General features: G+C 35.1%; 1 protein-coding gene across 1 annotated transcript; it reads left to right on the plus strand.

Moving 5' to 3' along the window:
* Positions 1-108: 108 nt before the first annotated feature.
* On the plus strand, positions 109-17,209 carry ADAMDEC1 (ADAM like decysin 1). The gene is made up of 14 exons (XM_028114364.2): positions 109-235; positions 2,017-2,132; positions 2,993-3,069; positions 3,787-3,865; positions 5,353-5,429; positions 6,454-6,640; positions 6,858-6,920; positions 7,600-7,671; positions 7,967-8,136; positions 8,496-8,577; positions 9,263-9,393; positions 10,549-10,726; positions 15,032-15,117; positions 16,540-17,209. Exons 1-14 carry the CDS (start codon positions 148-150, stop codon positions 16,544-16,546), a joined length of 1,413 nt encoding a protein of 470 aa, XP_027970165.2. The 5' UTR covers positions 109-147; the 3' UTR covers positions 16,547-17,209.
* Positions 17,210-22,690: the final 5,481 nt, after the last annotated feature.

Below are 22,690 nucleotides of genomic sequence, written 5' to 3' on the forward strand. Positions count from 1 at the left end.
CCAACACCATTAAGAAACATTCCCTAATCTCACAAAGAATGCTTGAGGTTTTTCTGTTTTGTTTTTTGTTTTATTTTGTTTTGTTTTTTATTTTTTGTAAAGAGAAGAAGGGGAAGATAAAACCGGACTGCTGGGGAAACCAGTTTCATGCTGTGTGGGACTTCTCAGCTATATGCAGTAGGCAACATGTCTTTGGCACTACTTTCTGTCCTCTGGCTCATCATTCAAACTCAAGGTAAGCACTAAAATATTGACATTTTATACAAAAGTCAAATTATTTAATGCATTTTTAAAGTACCCTTGAAAAAGTAACATTCTTATATGACCCAAAGATCACTACTGTTTGCATTTTGGTATATTTACTCAATTTACATAAACTCCATGCTCATAGTCAAGGTGTTGTGATTCGTATAATAATTTAGTTAGGATGTACCTGAAATTTTACTTCTCATTCAATAATTCTCCTAGATCTATAATTGTATTTTCTAAAACATACAGCCCAAATAACACCAGAGGATTAACTTCCAGATCAGAAATCAAGAATTTTCTCACCATCTCCAATGCTATCTTGAATAACATTGATATTTTATACTCCATAAAGAGACAATCATCTATCAAGACACAATTTGACCAAAAATTGTGCTAGGATGGATGACAAGGAAGACTTTTAAGTAAAATTAGCATTAGACATAATTACAGTATTAAGCAAAATTAAAACTTAATTGACCAACTGAACAGTTAAAGACTAAAATTTATTAAAATTTATTCTAACCTCAACCCCACAACTCTTTCCATTAACTGGATTCATATTCTCCATTGATTAAAAAAAACTCTTAGTAATATATTTATAAATTTCCTGTTTTCCGGTGTAATGAGTCCTTCTTGGGATAGCATCATAGCAGAACTCTGGGGTCTGACTAGGAGAAAATTTTTGCTTGATTATTTTCCTTCAGGTTCTCCACATCAGCCAGGTGTTAAACTGCTTCGTGTTCTCAAGGTCACCCTGTCTTTCAGTGGGAAATTGTCTCTAAGCATAGACATTTACCTTTGAAAATGGGAGCATTTAAAAATAAGACTGACCTTACATGAGTGATTGAAAAATTAAAAGAAAAGGTAGATAAAGTGCACCTATACCATCTTCCTAGACTAGTGCTGCATAATTTTATATATTTTATGTTATTCAATTTTTACATCAACCTCCATTTTAGATAAGTAAACTGATAGGAAAGCAAAATAACTTTTATAAGGTCATTTAGCTAGGACTTAAGACCACATCCTTTGGCTCTGATATCAGTTCTCTTCCTACTATATGCAAGCAAAATATAAAATTGTCTGTGTAATATTATACCAAGTGTATCAAGAAGGACATTTAGCCTACTTGCTATCTGATTTTCCTACTTGCTATCTGATGCTTTGAAATTGCTCCAGCAGGGGATAACACAAACTTTGTTTCCTATGAAATCTGAAGTCTTGAGGGTAAATGCTAATGAGAGGAAAAACAATGGTTTATTGTTACACTTAGAAATAAAAATAAAATAGTGGTTAATAGAGTCTTCTCTAATAATGAGGTATTAAATGCTTATGAAAAATTTGATTTTTGGAAGAGGTAGTCAGGGGTTGCACCACAAAGAGAAAAAGACATAGAAAGCAAAAACAGAGATCTCTGAGAACACTGAGAGAAAGATCCACAATTTTGAAGAGGACTACAGAGGAAGAGGGAACTGGACTACAAGGCAGAATCCTGGCTCTTATAAGCTTCCATGTACTGAGCAATCCTCTGAAGAATTATTTCATCATCTCCCTGTCTTTCCAGAATAAGTAGATAGAGCAAATAAAATTTCTTTGTTATCAAAGTTGATAAGGAGGAAGAAGGACGACCTTGCTTTTCTTAATACTTACTTTCTGGATGGGAATTCAGCCTTCCATGCCATTTCAACAAAGCCAACCAACCCAAACCAAAACAAAACCCAAGACCTTTAAATGTATTATATTAATATTTTCTCTTTTCTTCTCCAGCAATAGCCATAAAGCAAATACCTGAATTAGAGTTCTATGAAGTAGTTCGTCCTAAAAAACTACACATTTTACACAAAAGGGAGATACAGAACAACCAGACAGAGAATGGCAAAGAGGTAAGTAATGTGAATAATAGTGGGATTTCACAATCAGAGAGCCAATAAAGGGTCTTTTTAGTAATAGAGGTGATGCCTAACAGTTTACTTTTGAAGCCCATATCCACAGCTTCTCTTTGTCCAGAAAAGAACGTAGGATTCTCAGAATGCTTTTACATTTAAGCAGTAGGAAGAGAGTTAACTATTTCACTTGATCAGAAAAAATAAAGCTGCCTAGACATTTCTCTGTTTGGAGGCTAGGGAGAGAGCCCAGGAAGGGAAGCCATTTCTAGAAAGAAATGTTTCTTGCCAAGTTCACCAAACAGTACCCTCACCTCCTGCCCCACAGAATTGCCTTTTCCTTGACCATTTTGCTTATGATGGAGAATTCAACATTATCTCATTAATTAGCAAGATTTACAAACTTAAAAAAGATATTAACTCTTTGACTCTTACATTGTTGCAAGTACTTATAATTTTTACCTCAATTCTTAGTAGTTCTTAGTTGGTTTTCTTTAGTATATTTTGTTTGGTTTTTTTAAAGTAAGAAAAATATGTGCCTTATTATTAAGCCATTAGTGATCCATTAGGATACACAGGATAGTATACTGTACAGGAGGGCAAAAAATAAGTTCCTATCTTACATGGTAGAGTTAGTTTAATCTGTGAGTATTATTACTGCATTATTGTACTTTTTGGAAATCCATCTTAATGTACAATTTGTATTTTATTTTACTTATTTTAAATATATGAGAACTATTTTATATTACAGGGACTTGTAATTATTCTATATATATACTACATGTATTATTGTATTATAATCATTTTACATAGACTCAGAAATATAAATTGATATCAGTATATTATTAAATATTTTTTAGGAAAGATATGAACCTGAACTTCAGTATCAGATTACATTAAATGGAGAAGAAGTTGTTCTTCACCTGCAAAAAAGCAAGTAAGTTGTAGTTCCTGAAAGTCTAATCACTAGATTATATTAACAGAATATGGAAAAATAAACCTTCTTGAGACTCTATTTAATGTTATTTGAAGTAGAAGACATGAAACACGTTGAGTTTTAGATGTTACTAGATTGTGCTAATGTTAGCTAAGAGGGTTGTGGCTTTCTAAGGAAATTACATGCAAAGTATAAAGCAAAGAGAGCAACACAGATAAATATTTTTCTTCCTTAATACTTCTCCCAATTTACTGAAAATCTTTTCTACCCATATGAACTCAAATTTTTGACGTGGCTTCCCATTATTTTTATAAGAACGTAGGTAAGGGTCATTCAGGGCACAGAGCCTGGAGATAGATCCCTGGGGATGGGGCTCAACCAAATTGTACATCTGTTAGTAAACTTCTCCCTGATAACAATGGTCTTTTATGCACGTTAGTCTTTGATGCAAAGAATACCAAAATAACCCATTTGAGGATAGAGAATTTTCAGCTGAAAAGTATCTGGGGGCAATTCTTCCCTTGAATCTAATGGGCATAATTAATGCTTTGATTTGCTTCAGCAACAGAGTTCCAGTGTTGAAAAAGGATCAGTGAGTCAGAATGTCTGCTGTTTCTCAGTGTAGACATAATCATTCTTTTAGTGCTAAATATCATCCAGGAACATTAGCCCTTATTACCACCCTAAGTGTATCTTGCAACTTTTTGAACTTTGCAGACATCTCCTGCGGCCAGACTACACTGAAATATATTACTCACCCACAGGAGAGGAAATCACTACAAGCCCTCAGAACATGGTAGGTTCTGAATACTTTCTGGGATTCTTTCTGGGATCTGCCACTTATGTTGTAAAATGCATAGGTCCGAGGACAATTAAAAAAGAAATCAAAGGACTTGGAAACAAGGTGCTTGTCTGTGACCAATGAGCCAACAGATGAAAAGATGAAAAAATCATAGTCAGCTTTTTTTTAAAGGTAAGGATAGTAGGAGGCTTCCAAGTATTGCATTTGTAGAAGCAACCACAAGTCCACTTTCCTCTAAACCATCTTATCAAAAGGTTAGAAATATTCTGCCTGGTAGCTACTGAAACATCATACAGCTATTTACTATTTTTGAACAATATATGCATATATCCTGCGGTCAGAAATGGAATATTAATTATTTAATTAATATAATTTTATGTCTCATTAAACCACCATGCCATAAATAATGCCAAGGCCTAGATGTCAGACATAGAAAATCAATGCCTAAGACTGATTTTCCTGTAAGAACAGGAAGAGAATACAAAAAGACAATCATAGACTGTTACCAAGCTAAGTGAATTCCTCAGAGCCACTCTCCTTGGGCACCCCACACATGTGTGTCTCTATAAAAAGGCAAAACTTCTGTCACAAAATGGCTCTTTGTTCCCCTCTCACATAAAATCTCTGGTTTCATGGATATCTGGATTTTTGCTAACACTTAAATTAATTCATGCTCAAGTGTGAATGGCTGATGATATCTTAATTTGGTACCTTTTCCAAGTCCTCTACAAGAAAATGTTTATGATGACAAGGTTTCTTCCAAATCAAGAAAAACATAGATGGAATTTCAGACCCTAAAACAAGTCAGTTTATTTTGAACAAGAATTTATTCAATAGCTTTGTTGGATCATTCTATGTAAGTGACCCCCTACTTTGCTTATATGGAGCACCAACCATGTATGACTGTCTAGTTGTGAACAAATTTGCTGTGGTTTTGATGCTGGTAAAGGGATTCCACTAACACGCCAATTAAAATGACAAGTTGGACTAGCCCCATGAGGGGCTTAGGAGTGGTAGTGTGACTTCTTGAGAACCCTGGAATCTAGAAAAATGGGTACCTCATTTTATTGATATGTGATGCACAGTGTCTTAGGGACTCACACAGGGAAGCCAAATTCTCAAAAGAGGGTCTTCAAACCTGAGGGCTCTCTGGAAGTACTGTCGATCCCAGGGGGGCTGGCCACTTCTCAGATGCAGCAACTACTTTCACCAGAGACCACTTAAGTTCACACTCCTTGGACTTTTCTATCATGCAATTAATGCCGGAAAGACAATTCAGCCATCACAGATGGAATTTCCAGGGTCAGTAGTGGAACAGGTCATAAAATAAAGTTCTCACTGTTTTTGTTTCTGGGAACTGGTCTGGCTGCCACCACTATTTGAAGAACTTTCCTACGTATTCAAAATAACAGCTTTCACCACAACTGTGATATGTTTATTCTTATAGTTAAAAAAATATATTTCTTTTTTTCCATCTTTAGGAACATTGCTACTATAATGGACACATATTAAATGAAAAGGATTCTGTTGCCAGCATTAGTACTTGTAATGGGTTGAGGTGAGTCACTTGCAAAAATATTAAACATTAAGTACAATTCTATTACACAGAATTGAGTCTTCCTGGATGTCATGTCTTATTATCTTGGTGAAATCTTCTGCATAGATAAAATGCTTTTAAAATGAAGATTAAAGTATCACACTTGCAATCATTTTATAATTATGTTTAACATGATTTTTAACAGTGTATGTGTTCACACGCACATGCTCGTGTGTGATATTTCTGTTTACAAAAATAATTCTTGCCAATTCGGGAAAATTTAGAAAGTAAGAAAAAGTACAAATAAGAAAATAATTACCACAAAATTGTGCTTAGGAGTGACTGCTATCATTAACATTTTGTCATGTTTGCAGACTTTATGCATATAAACATGTATCTTTTACATGGTTGAAATATGAAATAAAATATATATAATTGTTCTTCTAACATGGTTCATGCCACGTGATATCATAAGCCTTTTCCCATATCATAAAATGCCTTCATAGACATAATTTTTAATGACTATCTATGCTGTATTTGTAGTCCTCTGTCATACTAATTCACTTTATATTTCTGAACTCATTTTCTTACTAAAAAGAAGAATTCTTTAAACTACTACTAGTTACAACCTGTTCCTCTGGCTGATTTGCTCATGATTCTTTCTCTCCTTTGGGGTTCTCAGCATCTAAACACTTCTTTACTCTGTCCTCCATGATATTCCTAGGACCTGCCAAGAAATGTTTGCTAAGTGTATAAATAAACTATGGACAAATATTTATTGAGCTTATGATATAAATTCTAAATTCTCTGGGATAGCTTCATCTTAGCAATTCTTGTTCAGAAATTTCTAGTAAATAATATAGACTTCATTTTACTATTGACAAGTACTGATTATAACTTAAATTAGCAAAAGTTAGCTAGAAAGCCTATGAATGAAAACTGTATGTGTGAGCTTATGATTTAGGTAGAGGTATACTCTGTTCTGGTCATTACTGTGACTCTGTGTGGCAGAGAATCTTGAAATATGAGTGCCTGTATCTCACAGGGGATACTTCACACATCATGACCAAAGATATATGATAAAGCCTCTGAAAAGCACAGACCAAGAAGAACATGCTGTCCTCACATATAACCAGGAGGAGATAGACCTGGCTAATCACACTTGTGGTGTAAGAAGTGTTGGCAGGAAACAAGGCCATATTCGAACTTCCAGGTCACTCAATATCCCAGAGGTAAGTGTAGATTTCCTATGTCATCGTTTCTTCCAATTATCTCAACAATGATATATGGTATACCATTGTGTTCAACAGTTACTGGCATAGGTAAAGCCTATAATTCACTTACTTATTCTTTAACTTAATTTCCCTCTGGAAAAAAATCTCATTGCACATTTTTCAATCTTTTAGGATAAAGATGATTATTAATGATGTTATTTTACTCTTTGTAAAGCAAGAAGACTTTCTTCAGGCTGAGAAGTACATTGATCTCTTGTTGGTGCTGGATAATGCCTTTGTGAGTATGAAATATGTATGCTTCTTGAGCAGTTAAGTCAATTTCTAAGTTTTCTTATCAAATGAGCAAAGGAAATAAGCTATCTTAGCTGAAAATGCACTCTGGCCACCTGATTGTCACATCTTTTCTACCTGCTTTGCTGCCAATAGTTCTCATTCGCTTTCCAACTCTTTAATACCCACCTGCTGCCAATATATTCAGATATTGGAAGTATACTTAATACCAGATAGCTATAAGAAATCAACCATAATGATGAAAAACAAAAAAAGAATGGGTTATTGAAATATTTTCAAAATTCTCACCCTGTTATGTAAATATAGAGTAGATACAAAACTGTATATATTTTACAAATTATATTTATATCCATAAAATACTATAATCTGTGATCTTAAATTAGCAAATATTGCTTTATAATCAAATTTTAATAATATTGAAATGGTTAGAAATATTGAAATTGTTAATTTGATATCTTCAACTTAAAATGAAAAACATTGAAATATATATGTTGCCTACTTTTTTTCTTACCTTTAAAAAGAATTTGTTGAAACACAGTGTTATATAAGTCAGACATGAATGAGTACACATTTACTTATGTTGAAGTGTGTAATTTTTCTTAAAATGTTAAATCCTGTACCACGTCAACTTTTTTTTAATTATGTTTGCATTTCATATTTTACAGTATAACATGTATAAAGGGAATCTGACTTTGATAAGAAGCTTTGTGTTTGATGTGATGAACCTACTCAACGTGGTAAGATATTTGTCCTGTAAACATGTATTTCCACAGAGAAACTTGGGGCTTCTCTATGGTTTCACCAAGTAAGGAGTTGGGAGGGTCACAGTGGCTTAATGTCAGGAGTTTTGGGAAATTTAGCAGGCAAGGATTAACATCAAGGTAAAATCACATGTACTATATAGCAAAGGCAACTTCTAGGATTTCTATTTTCAAAATGTGATACACTTATCCATCACTTATGGTGAACAAAAGATTTAAGACAATAAAGAAATCTCAAACATTTTCATGAAAAAAAATGCTCTTCCCACAGATTTATAATACCATAGATGTTCGAGTGGCATTGGTAGGTATGGAAATCTGGTCAGATGATGATAAGATCAAGGTGGTACCCAACACAGGTGACACCTTTCACAACTTTCTGAATTGGCATCGTTCTAACCTGGGGAAAATGAGGATACATGACCATGCACAGCTACTCAGGTGAGCAGATGCTGACCAGTGCCGGGTGTATGAAGGCAGAGTGGAGAATTATCCCAAAAGGTTCTTGGCAGAGATTTCTGTTCAATTGTATCTCCCCAGTCTGTTGTCAGAGAGGCTGAAGTTCTACCATTAGGAACTCACCTGTAAGAATGTGGAGACCCATGTCAGGTTTACTAAAATGGACTCCTGGAGGTGGTGATCATCTGTGATCATACAATGCTATGGAATAGCAGAGGCTTTTCTGCAGCCTAGTGAATATAAAAAGGGTGGAGCAACATGGGAAATCTGAAACATAACTGACAAAAGCTAATGGTTCCAAAGACTCAGCTTGTGACAACAGACCTGTAATTTTCACACAGTGGAAATGGCTTCAGCAATGGACGTGTAGGAATGGCAGCCTCGAATTCCTTGTGTTCCTCGGCTTCGGTTGCTGTTATTGAGGTTTGTAAGCTCATAGTGAGGCTCCCTGTGACTCTGTGTCCTTTATGAAGACCAGAATGGTGCCTTATACAGAGTTAACACAAAGAACATTTGCTGAGTCAGTAAATAAAAGTAGAGATGAACCTACTGGTAAATCGTTACACTGAAGATACCTTGGATTATAAAACAGAGTATCTCCTTACCTTGGCCCTCCCAGAAGTCCTCATTCCTTAGTTGGTATTAGGGAGTAAGAACCGGACGATTGGAACAGAAAGGGAACCCAGATGCCCTCTGTGGCCTGAGCCAACTTCAAATTAATTATCTTCAGTATCAACGGTCAGAGAGGTCAGAGAAGGTGCATTTTGATGTCATATGGCCGAGTACTGCCAATGTCAAGCATTATGACAATAGGTTTTGGAGGCCTTTGAATACATAGTATGGTACTTCTTAGGAAGAATGTAATTACCTTAATTTACTCATCATTCACCAAGAACTCCTCGTTAGCTCAGAAAATATTTATTGAGCATTGATTCAATGGTTGGATTCACAGGAGCCAGCCACTTCAAATGTTAATTCAACATTTTACAATAGCCAATGACAGGGAAAGGAGCTTAATGTCTCATTATTTTTCATCTGTCGAACTATTTTATCAAACTAGGAAATAACTGAATATAAGTAATAGATGTTTCTTTTTTTTTTTTTCCAGGCTAAGAAAAAGAATAATGTGGCTCTTGTAGGAGTGATGTCACATGAGTTGGGTCATGTCCTTGGTATGCCTGATGTTCCATATTATACCAAGTGTCCCTCAGGGAGTTGTGTGATGAATCAATATCTGAGGTGAGACCTTGTCACCCCTGAGAAAAAATACGTATTTCTTAAATCTTAAAGAATTCAGATGCAGTCTATATAGTGAATGGGTATTTTTTACCAAGGGCTGTGAATCCCATTAATTCACGCTATAGCCTCTTGATGCACAGGTTTGACCAGCTTATCAGGGCTAATTATTTAAGATTTCCAAATATGCCAAGTTAGAGATTATGAGTATGGTAACCATGTTATTTTAACTTAAAATAATTTTAACATTAAATAACATATTTTTTAATAATAGTCGAGACATGAAAACAACTTAAGTGTCCATCAATAAATGAATGGATTAAGAAAATGCTACACACACACACACAGTGGAATGAAATCTTGCCCTTCAGGTCAACATGGACGGACCTAGAGGGTATTATGCTAAGTGAAATAAATCAAACAGAAAGAGACAAATATCACATTATTTTACTTATAAATGCAATCTAAAACATAAAACTAATGAACAAACAGACAAAAACAGAAATATACCTATAAAAACAGAATAAACTGGTGGTTGACAGTGGGGTAGGGGTTGAGCAAAATAGATGAAGGGGATTAAGAGGTACAAACTTCTATTAAATAATAATATGTGTTCTAAAAATATGTATCTAATTAAGATGATGACAACATTCTTATATATCTTCATCACTAATCACTAAATCCATTTTTATGTTATTAATTAGCTTCTAATGCCAGTCACTTTGCAAGGACTTGGGATAGAAAAATAAAAAAGAATACCTTGCTCTTAAAATCCTCATGAATAGGAAGACAAATATATCCAAATATATCCTAAGTCTGCAATTATTTCCTTTCATTAATTCATTATTATTATCTCTTACCTCTCAGCCCTCAATGGTGATCACAAATGGTGAGGCTCATTCATCATTCCTGCCATTTAGGACAGTACTGGATCCACAGAGGAATTTAAATTCTTCCAGTTCTACAAGCTCAGTGTTTAGGGAAACAATTTTCCAACTAGCGTAGTATTTATGCTCTTTTGCCCTCCACATATAACATAGTGCAATCTTAAACAGATATTGAATTTGGAATTTCCATTGAACCAGGTGATATAGTTAGAGAAGTCAGATTCTCATGTTAATTTATCACTAGATTTCATGATTTCTCTTCTGGTTGCAGTTCAAAATTCCCAAAGGATTTCAGTACATCCTGCCGTTCACATTTTAAGAAATACATTTTATCTCAAAAACCAAAGTGCCTACTGCAAGCACCAATTCCTAAAAATATAATAACGAAACCAGTGTGTGGGAACCAACTTCTGGAATTAGGAGAAGACTGTGATTGTGGCTTTTCTAAGGTATGAAAATATCTGCAATTTAAAAAAATTTTAGAGAGTTATTGCAGCATGAGAATTATGCTGTTTTCTTTTTCTTTTCCTTCTTCAAGGAATGTTCTTTTGGAAATTTTTTCTAAAGACAAACATGGCATCATGGTAAAAAAAATAGGCTTGCACTTGCAGTTTTCTTCATTTTTTTAAAAGACTTTATTATTTATTTATTTATTTATTTATTTATTTATTTATTTATTTATTGCAAACTAGGGGAGAGGCAGAGAGGAGGGAAAGGGGAGAGAGAGAGAATCCTAAGCAGAATCCACACTGAGCACAGAGCCTTATGTGGGGCTCCATCTTGCAACCCTAAGATCATGACCTAAGCTGAAACCAAGAGTCAGATGCTCAACCTACTGAGCCACCCAGGTGTCCCACACTTGTGTTTTTAATACTGGTTTTCGACACATTTTGAAAGACATTTCAAAAGCCAGGATACACTTATGACATGATTGTATAAAGTTCAATGTAAAGAAGTAAATCGTTAACCATAACATATCACTTACAATCTTTCCTAGACATATTGGTCAGAAATTCTTAAATCATCTAAAGTCACAGTTGATCATTTGTTGAGCAAAAACACTTACAGATCTAGAAGCAAGGTCTCTCCATAGAGAAAGCTGGCCTTTCCTCACCAAGCCAGTGTATAAACCAGACAGTAAATGAAACAGAGAAGGAGAGAAAGAAAAATCACATAAACCTGTAGAAAATAGGTTATTAATATAAAACATCTAAGATAATTACTATAATTCTGCTAATCTTTATAAAAATCTGTCCCTGCAAAGTATCAATGTACTGTAAAGAATGTCTCTGATAAATATTTGCCAGCAATCCCACACTAGTTTCTAAGAGAACATTCTGAGGTCCTAGCAATCTTCTTTTACTTTTAAGACTGAAAAAAACGAGTTACTATTTGAAGAGATTTTTTTATGTGTCAATCTGCAAAATAAATTTTTATGTACACCATATCTCCTTTATTACACACAACAAACCTACAGAATGGGTTTTGTTATTATCCCAATTTAGAGAAGTAAAACTCTGAAAAGTTAAGTAACTAGTTCCAAAGATCCAAAGCCAGTAATGAATGAAGCCTGTGGTAACCCAAGATTCATTCATTACTTTAAGAGGCCGCATGACAATGGGGAGGGCATACATTCTCTCTATGCTTCAGTTATTTATTCAGACTTTTTAAACTGTTGAATTACATTAGAAGATTTCATAGTGTAACTTAATCATTTGTAAAGAGTATTACAAATATTCTTTTAGTTATAATGAAATATGAAATAATGCAAGTGATTTGGTGCTTTATAATGAGTTAGATATAAGTTTATCTCATTCCTCCTTGCTTGCATTCCCATATGGCTTCTTGGGTGAAAGGCATTTGAAGTTGTTCACAATCCGGGGTACTTCTGATTTCAGCAGTCCCAGGGCCTATAGTCAGTGCACACTGACAAAGAGAGACAGAGAGAGAGAGAAACACTGTGTGATGTGTAGGATCTAAAATTGTCTAAGTATATCAGCCAGCTCCTGTATTGCTTCCATTTTGTGTTGATTTTCTTCTTAAGGAGTTGAATAAAACTAGAGTTCAGGCTTATGAACAGCTGAATTTTATATAGCTGTTTTCCTACCTAAAAAGTAGTTTATAAACTTTATATAGTATCTTTTAGTGAATAATCCAATTTTCCATGATCTCATATGCTATTTTACTATTTTTATGTACACATTTAGGTCTATTTCTAGATCTTAAAAACAACCATTCTGCTGATCTACCTAGATATTATCACACACTTTTTTAATGACTTTAACCATGCAATGCATTTTAATATCTGCAGTGGCAAGTGTGTTCATTTCTTTTTTTTCTTTTTTTTATTATTATGTTATGTTAGTCACCATACATTACATCATTTTTTGATGTAGTGTTCCATGATTCATTGTTTGTGTATGACACCCAGTGCTCCATGCAGAACGTGCCCTCCTTAATACCCATCACCAGGCTAACCCATCCTCCCACCCCCCTCCCCTCTAGAACCCTCTGTTTTTCAAAGTCCATCATCTCTCATGGTTCATCTCCCCCTCTGATTCCCCCCCTTCATTCTTCCCCTCCTGCCATCTTCTTCTTTTTTTTTTTTAACATATAATGTATTATTTGTTTCAGAGGTACAGATCTGTGATTCAACAGTCTTAAGTGTGTTCATTTCTTGAGGTGGAATTTGCATCATCACTCTTCAGTGTTCATTCTCCCATATAGCTCTTGGTACTTACTTTTTGTCAGTTTGCTCACAAATACAATTGAGATTCTGATTGAAATGCATGAAATTCATATTTTTCTCCGAGGGCCACTGGGATTTTCACAATATGATTGTTTTATTGTTTTAAAGATTTTATTTATTTGAAAGAGAGAGAGACAGCAACAGAGATAGTGAGAGAAGCACAAGCGGGGTGAGGGGCAGAGGGAGAAGCAGACTCCCCACTGAGCAGGGAGCCTAATGTTGGGCTTGATCCCAGGACCCTGGGATCATGACCTGAGCCAAAGGCAGATGCTTAACCAACTGAGCCACCCAGGCACCCCACAATTTGATTGTTTTAAAAGACTAATTGTCTTTTGAGTTTCTCAGAAAAGTTAAATATAGTTTTTCACGTAGTTCTTGCATATGATGAAGCTTATTCTGAAGTATTTTCTATTTTTCTTTTTGCTATTAGTGTGTGTAGTGTTTACCTTTTTATATTAGGTTCTACTTTATTACTCCTTTTGGTGTTATTTTAGTATTACCTTAAAAATTGATCTTAGTGACTCATCCATTGTTTTTAGAGTTGATTCTCTATTTTTTCTAGGTCAAATATTTTATTACATAAAAAGAATGAAAATGTGATTTATACTTTCCATTATACTTTCATATCTTTTCTTTGTCTCATAGTATTTGTCAGAATTTTCATAAAAATATAGACTATAAATAATCCATGTCTTACTGTTTATTTTATTAGATATATTCTTGCTATTTATCAGCCAGATTTTCTTTCTTTATAGATTATCTTTACTTTCTAATCTTTGCCATCTATCACAATAATATTAGTTGTTTTCTACCCTCAGTCTCTTAATGTGATGGATGATATTACTTTATTCTGTATTGTGGAGACACCCTTGTATTTTTGGTGAAAAAAAAACACTGCATAGTTGTAATGGAAGAATTATTATATTAATAAACTGCTGTTTTGTTAATATTTTATTCAAGCTTTTGCATTTATATTCAAAAATGAGAATTATGTATGTACATGTATGCATGTGTGCCTGTGTATATATATGGATGCATGTGTATACATATGAATGCACATGTGCATGTATGTAGGTGTGTGTGCATGTGTATATGTATGGATGCATGTGTATACGTGTGAATGCACATGTGCATGTATGTAGGTGTGGATGCATGTGTACATGTGTGTGTGCCTGTGTATATGTATGGATGCATGTGTATACATATGAATGCACATGTGCATGTATGTGTGTATGCATGTGTATATGTGTGTGTGTGCCTGTGTATAGGATGAATGTGTACACATATGAATGCACATGTGCATGTATGTAGATGAGTGTGCATGTGTATATGTGTGCGTGTGTGCCTGTGTATATGTATGAATGCATGGGTATACATATGAATGCACATGTGCATGTATGTAGGTGTGTATGCATGTGTATATGTGTGCATGTGTACCTGTGTATATGTATGGATGCATGCATATACATGTGAATGCACATGTGCATGTATGTAGGTGGGTGTGCATGTGTATATGTATGGATGCATGTGTATGCATATGAATGCACATGTGCATGTATGCAGGTGTGTGTGCATGTGTATATGTGTAAGTGTGTGCATGTGTATGTGTGTGTGTATTCATTACCAGCTCTCATTATCAGAATTATGCAGGCTTAGTAAAATAAATTGAGAATTTTAAATTTTTTTCCCTACCTTGAAATAGTTTGAATAGCAGAGAAATATTCTCTTGAAGTTTTAAATTAATTTACATGTAATATCATCTAGGCCAAATTTATTTGTGGCAATTCTTTGATAAATCTATTTTTGTCCTTTTTAGAGGTAGTTTTCATTGCACTTAACATTATTTTCTATTTTTAAGTTTCCTTGGTCATTTCCTCTGGAATCTATATAGTGGAGTAATTTAGTTTAAAAACTGAAATTTTTTTGCTATCATGTACTAAAACTGCATGTACCTGGTCTATAGAAAAAATGCTGAACCCACTTTTCCATTGTGTGTCTTTTAAAGGAATGTTCCAATCCTTGCTGTGAGGCCATGACCTGTAAATTAAAATCTGAAGCTGATTGTAGAGGAGACACTCTGAACCATATCATGTAAGACCTTCTTTTCTCTCTTTTTGTTTCAAAATATTTTCTCACTTTTATTTCAGATTTGAGAAAGATGCATCACTGAGTTGTGCAATACACTAAAACACAATTTACTTCACATTTTTATTTTATTAATTTTTTGAAAATTTTTATTATTTATTTTTAAAATTTTTTTACTTCACATTTTTAAAATAGTTCAGTTTCAGAAAGGAAAAAAAAAGCCACCATACTGAACAAAAACAACTCAGGGTTGTATGTATACTAATATGCTAATGAGAAAAGTAACTACATGGTTATCTGTGAGATGTGAGATTAAGACTGCTTAAATCTATGCTAAAAACTGTATAAATTTCTATTAGGTTGTGATGAGTTTAATACAAACTAAGAGGAGAGAAAGAAAAGTTCATTTATAAAAAGCCCTCTGTTGAGCACATTTTACTCTTGATTAAGAGCTGATAATTGTAACTTACAAGGTAGTCAGAAAATCAATAACATTTAAGAACATATACTATATGATTCGATGGTTTTACTTCTTTTAAGGTGTTTCAATAAGCTATAATCCATGTATTACTTTTGTGTTTTATAGAATCATATATCAGTTGGGCTAGGGAACTCAACTGCTCTGACTGAATATGGTATTTATTTCAGTGAAAAATAGTCTCTGAACAACAAAAAATCATAAATGGGGAAAAAGTTGGGATAAAATATATGGAAAGTGTTATTACTCCCCACCCCTTTCCCCGAATCTTTTCTGGAATTGAACCTGCAGAGACATTATAAAGGGAATAATTGACACCATCAACGATCACTTCCTTAAGAAAGGGTTCTACAAAAACAATGAATCGTGGATCACTACATCAAAAACTAATGATGTATTGTATGGTGACAAACATAACATAATAAAATTAAAAAAAAAAAAAAAGAAAGAAAGGATCAGCCAGGTCCTAAGACCAGGAGCAGCATTCATTCCTTTCACAAGCCCCATTTGACATGGCCTGCTGAAACCCATTCAAACTGAAACCCATGTGTGATCCACTCTGCAGGGAATTCTGGAAATTTTGCTCATCTTATTTGGTCACAGAGACAAAAACGTAGCATCTAAAAAAATATCTGTTCAATCCCTCAGGGGCTTGGAATAATAAGTGGGCAAGTCTCATTACTGGGCAAGATTGGCAATCTAGTATTATGGAAAGGAAATTGGACTTGGACTCAGGAAACTTCAGTTCTTTTCTTAGTTCCACCCAAAACTAGCTGTGGGACTTCAAACCAAGTTATTTAATAAGTGTTCTCACCTACAAACTGGAGCTAGTGCTGTTGTCACTCAGTAGGGTTCTTAGTACTATTTAAATTTTATAAATGTTATCAATGTTATATAACATTTTATAATTTGTAACAACCATGGCTTACAATTTTTTTTCTTTTAATCAGACAATGAATCAAAAAATCTACTTCATTGAAATGCTACTTGCTAGGACAAGAATCAAGAAATCTGGAGTCTTGTACTTAGATATATTTTGCTTTTCACTGGCATTATACTTTTTACATTTTTATCAGTCCAGCCAACAGGTAAATGTACTCAGTGAAATTGCCTGTTTTCTAAAGCCTGATCCTTAATGTATTTTTAAGGATGGTGAAGGTTGTTGCCTAGCTTTGCTCTTTGGAGAATGAAAGAAATTAACCCTTGACCAAAACCCCTCAAATTATGCAAGCTCAAGTCAGAACTGTAAAATTACAAGTGGCTTATGTTTTTACCCCACTCTCATTTTACTAGTATAGCCCATGACAAAATAAGACCCCTTGAGTGAAGACTTTGGCAGAAGAAGGGAGAACAGAATTCATGTGTCATGTACTGATCCTCAGTATTCCACTTGCCTTGCTCTTCGAAGTGTGATAGTTGTCTTTCTGTATCACGTCAAAATTAATTAAACATAAACATTTTTCATTTTGTCATGTATAATCCTCTCACCATCACAGATGGTGTTAATTTTGAGAAGTCTTAATGCTCACAATTTAGCTCAACCATCAAGGAATGCTTCATTCATCTGTTGATTTAACATACCCCATAATGTCAATGAATAAAACCACAACTTTCTGAGGCTCTTGTGTGTGGTCATTTTCAAAAATAAGTATTTTGGAGTTTCGTTGTAGGTTTGCGTTAGGTGTTAAAGTCTCACATGATTAATTTGACTATTTTTCCTATGGTCCTCTAACCATATTGCCACACAAACCAGGCATCACAATATGGAGATGAATAAAGGGCACATCACCTTTTAATGCCCAAAATGAAAAGACTTGAGGCCAGTCACATAAGATGAGACTTCATCCTGAGGTTTCTTTCTTTAAATACTTTTTAACAATTGCTCAAAAAAATTACTCAAAATTCCATTGATGTTTATACTGGGAGAACAGAAACTAAGACATACTTCTAAAGATTGGGCTTTGAAAAGAACAACCTTCCAGAAAGCCCTGCTTATGGGTGTTGCCTCTCTCCCCCTTCACTGCCTCACTATTATTGCTGGGCTTGGCACTACCAAGGCTAAAGTTGAAGCTGCTTGTCCGATGTCACTGAGAGCCATGCTATAACCTGCAGGCTTGAACTGTCAATACTTTTACTGTCCACTGGTTGGATACAGACTTCCAGCCAATTCTTCCAGGGCAAAAAGTTTTCTTTTGGCGTATTTCCCTCCCCTACTTTATGCTCAGATAAAGGTTTCTTATACTAAAACTGTCTGACTTGCAAAAATTATAGACAGTGAGTATGTGAGTGTCGATTGTTAGATTTTCAGGAATATTATGAGCTGGTTATGAAACACAGCCATTACTTGAAACCATCCTGTATAAATTTATAATTAAATAAATTATATTAAATCTTATGGAGTTCTCAGAGGCTTCTCAGAGTTCTTCAGAGAAACAGAATATATATACATATATATAATGAGATATATGTATTTTATGTACTTAACCATGGGTATGTATATAGGTATTTTATTATATACATAATTTATTATATATCATATATGCATATACATATTTATAGAGAGATTGAGATTTATTATGAAGAGTTACTTATTACGAGGAATTTGCTCACACGATTATGAATTCTGAGAAGCCCCAGGATCTGCCATCTGCAGCTGGAAAACCGGAAGAGCTGGTGGTGTAATTTAGTCCAAGGGCAGAAAATGAGGTGGAATGCCCCAGCTCAAGTAGGCACGCAGGAAATAAAAAGAGCGAACTCCTCTTTCTTCTGCCCTTTGTTGTCCTCACTGCCTCAACAGACTGGATGACGTGCACCAACATGGAGAAGGGCAATCTGCTTTACTGAGCTCACAGATTTAAACATTAAGCTCATCCAGAAACACCCATACAGACACACCAGAAATAATGTTTAATCTGGGCACCTCAGGGTGCAAGCAAGTTGACACGATTAATCATCACAAAAGCAAAAGGCATACTCAAAACTTATGACTTCCTATTACACTACATTTTGACCTATGCTCTTCTGACTAGTTCTACCATAGCTGTGTGTTGCCAGTGCTATCCACACACACGGGGCATACATCAACCGTACACCTCAACTGCACGTTAAGTGATGTCACATTGGTAGCTTGAAATGGACTGTGGTGGGAAAATTATATTATAGAAATAAGCAAATATTATTAATTGTTTATTGATTTGCTTATGTCTATACTTAAGAAAGTGATAGAAAAAATTTATAATGCAGATTAAATTTTTAAAAAATGAGTTGTTATAGCAATTATGATGTGACTAGCATAAAATCCTGAGATACTACTCCTTCAGTATTTGAAAACTCTTGTCCAGTTCAACAAAGAATTTACATCTTTGACAAATAAGTAAAATTCATTGTCATTCATTCTTTGTTGTTTCAACTTCACTCATTTGCATAAACAAAGATATGAACTAATATTCATATCAGAACTACAATCACACATAACATGCAACCATAGTTTGGCCTCAGACATAAATTTCCACAGAAATCAGTGAAAGCATTCTGTGAAAATCTAGTGGCTGTATGGAATTTACAATAAAGAATATCACATATTTTATTATTTTAAAGTTATATGTCACACATCCTTTCTACCAGTAAAATTTACAATACACATATGTACTTATGTGCATACATGCGTTTGTTTTTCCAGAAAGTCAATTTTTAAAACTTTACCAGTATACCACTGACTAGAGCACATTAAATGTAAGGTTTTTAAGACATATACATGCAGCCATTTCTCCAAGGCATATCAGTGTAATCAGAATAAGATGGATTCTATTAGCCTAGAAATATGATCATGAATCTGTCTCCACACTCTTCTCCCCTACTGAGTAAGTGCAGGTATATAATCTGGTCTTTTTCTCTACCTTTTAGTGTTTTGTTTTGTTTTGTTTTGTTTTGTTTTGTTTTGTTTTACCTAAAAGATCCCTTGTGTCTTTCTGAAATTTGCCTTGATCAGGGCTACTCCAGCCTATCCAACATGGAATTATACCTATAAACTTCAAAGGAAAGCAGTCAGGATTCTGGTTCTTTTCCACCCTCAAAGAATGTTCTACCTCAGTTACTTGAGACAATATATAGATATATGGGCTGCAGAATGAGGAACAGAGGGCCCTTTCAAATTCTACTTAGTAACATCCAAGCTTCAAAAACTGGAGTATATCATGGGGAAGAGGGGCAACACCTAACTCAAGGGGCTTCAGGCTCTAAGTTTCAAGCCTTAGTTTAGTGAAAAAGACCTATTACATAATTTTCAATTTCTTAATGATTCTTCATTTATCATGGAAAGATGTGCATCTTCCAAAAAGGGGCCTAGAGATTTGGTAACAAATATAGCTGTGTATAACTGGCATATCACCAAAAACCAGTTTAAATGAAACTTTTTCCAAGGAATTTATCAGGTGAACTATTCAGAAACAACAACAACAACAACAACACAAAAGCATTGCTATAATAAAGATTTAAGTACTCTTTTTGGAAACCTCCAGATGGTTGACATGTTGGTAGACCAAACATCTGAATAGTTTCCTTTTGATGTTTGGCAATATGCATATAGTCTAACAGTAAAATGTGATGTGTTTTTATCATCTAGAAATTCTTTTAAAAGTATAATTCTGTTTCCAACCAAAGCAAAATCAAAAGACTACCATATATCTGCTCAGTGTTATAAGTTTTTCAAAGTATTTTTATATCTTTTACCTAGTTTCAGTCTTAATGAAAACATTAAGAGACAGGCATAACAAGTGTTATCTTACTGATCAAAATGATTTTCTGTGGATGGTGATGAGTGAAGAGACTCTGAAGTACAAAGATGGGAGAGTTTAAAGAGAGCTTGAGTACTCAAAATGATACTGCATGACAGATGAGGAAACAAAGAGAAACAAAACAAAAGACCTCTGTGAGGGAAGTTGTATAATATATATTTTTGGAGAGGAAGAGAGAAACAGGGCTGTGAGCACTTAAAAGGGGAAACTGAAATATTTTCAATTATTAAGGAGCCCATGTTTGAAAGAAGAAATATGGCTTAGAAGATAATTTTGTAGGGTCAGTTTTAAGAGAGTAAAAACCAAATGAGAGATGTCTTGAATAAACATGCTGTTGACATACTGGAATAGATCCTGGAAACATGCGGAACAAACATTGTGTTTTAAGGGAGGTATTTGCAAGTGGGCATTCTGGAATTATGTACTAGAAAATATCTCTGGACTGGACTTTCTTATGAGAGGTTTCTTTAGAACAAGAGTTTGAGGAAAGAGTAGGAGGGTGTCCATAGGCCTAACACCTTAACACCTAGCACTTACCTTAATACGTATCATATAGCGTGGTACCAACTAGACACAAAAACAGAGAGAGAGACACACACAGAGAGAGAGAGACAGAGAGAGACAGAGAGGAAAGGAAAGGAAAGGGAGAAAGAAAAGAAGAGAAAAGGAGATGGGGGAGTGAGGGAGAAAAAGTCATGAGAGAATGGGAAAGAGAGTTCACATAATGTCTGAGGAAAAGTTATGGCTCAAAAAGAAAAACTGTTTAAAAGGGCATTTACAAGTCCTTCAAACTCTGAAGCAATGTACCGAAAAAATATAAGAAACATGATTTTGACCTCTACTGAGAGTGGGGTAGAATTCTCAAAGAAGTAGTGTTAAAGATTCAATCATTCCTGAGAAGTGAGAAAGAACTAGAAATAAAGGAGGTAGAAAGAGACAGATAATGAGCAGTAGGCGAGAGAACACTGAGGAACCCTGAGGGAACATTGTCACCATCAACTCTGGACATGAGTATGACAAGAGGCCAGGTTTTCTCTTCTCCAGAGGTTTTTCTGCAGAATACCATATTTGGGGTCCATTAATGCCTCAGCATCCAACTCTCCCTCACATTATCACAGCAAGTAAAAACAAACAAACAAAAAGCCAACCTTGGGTAATGGCCAACTGTGTGGGGTCTGCTCTACCTCATCTCTTATGGCCTTCTTCAAAGAAGGTCTCAATTTTCCTGTCATGTTTTACCCAAGGGAGGGAGGAGGAGAGTGGCTTTCCCTCAGCCTTTTTTCATTATTTCTAGATCTATTCCCTCTTCTGTGTTGTTCACAGCCTCACCCAGTATACCTCTTGGTGCTCTCTAAACATTTTCGACACCCTTCCATCTGTGTCAGGGAATGAGAGATTGCCTTATGTTTCCACTTCCTTAACACTTGCATGCTAATGCTCTTTTTTTTCTTCTTCTTCTCCTTCTTCTTCTTCTTCTTCTTCTTTTTTTTTTTTTAGAGAGAGGGAGAGAGAGCACATGTGTGTGAGCAGGGTGATGGGGAGGGGCGGAGGGAGAGGGAGAGAGAGAATCTTAAGCAGGCTCCACACCTAGTGCAGAGCAGTGGGGCTTGATCTCACGACCCTGAGATCACAACCTGAGCTGAAATCAAGAGTCAGACACTTAAGTAACTGAGTCACCCGGGTGCCCCAACATGCTAATACTTCTTAAAAGCAACACAAATAATTGCTCAGACATTTATAACTTGATATACTTCAGACTTCCTTTAAGACCAGTGGGATGCATTGGGGTGCCTGGGTGTCTCAGTGCCTCTCCCCACCTCCCCCTGCACAGGTACTCCTTCTCTCTCTCAAAATAAATAAGTAAAATCTCAAAAAAAAAAAAAAAAAAGACCAGTGGGATGCAACTTCACCCCAGCCCTTGGAGCAAACCTTCAGCATGTCTTGAACACCTTGAATGCCATCAATTAGAAAAGACTTTTTTCTAAGTTTTGGAACTGGGACTTGCCTTCTATGACTATTTCTGCCTTATTTTCTTATACAATCCCATGTCTGCCCATTCTTGTGGTGGGATCTGCTTCCATGTACTGACTTTCTTCTAGGTATTTATCCCTTTCCCCTCTCTCGACTTTATAACCCAAATGGAATCCCATAATTTGCCATTTCAGTGCTTTCTTCCCTACTCTACTTCGTCCTTCCCAGTTTGGCTTCTGTCATGTTAATCACCCGTGACCTTGGTATCCTTACCTTCCATTTCTCAGATGGGCTGCAAGGTTCTGGTCAACTGGGCTACCACAAAGTCACATGAAAC

Source organism: Eumetopias jubatus, unplaced genomic scaffold (genome assembly GCF_037043125.1).
Source record: "Eumetopias jubatus isolate StellerSeaLion01/CBP00866 unplaced genomic scaffold, mEumJub1_p1.0 scaffold_2, whole genome shotgun sequence".
NCBI classification, from domain to species: domain Eukaryota; kingdom Metazoa; phylum Chordata; class Mammalia; order Carnivora; family Otariidae; genus Eumetopias; species Eumetopias jubatus.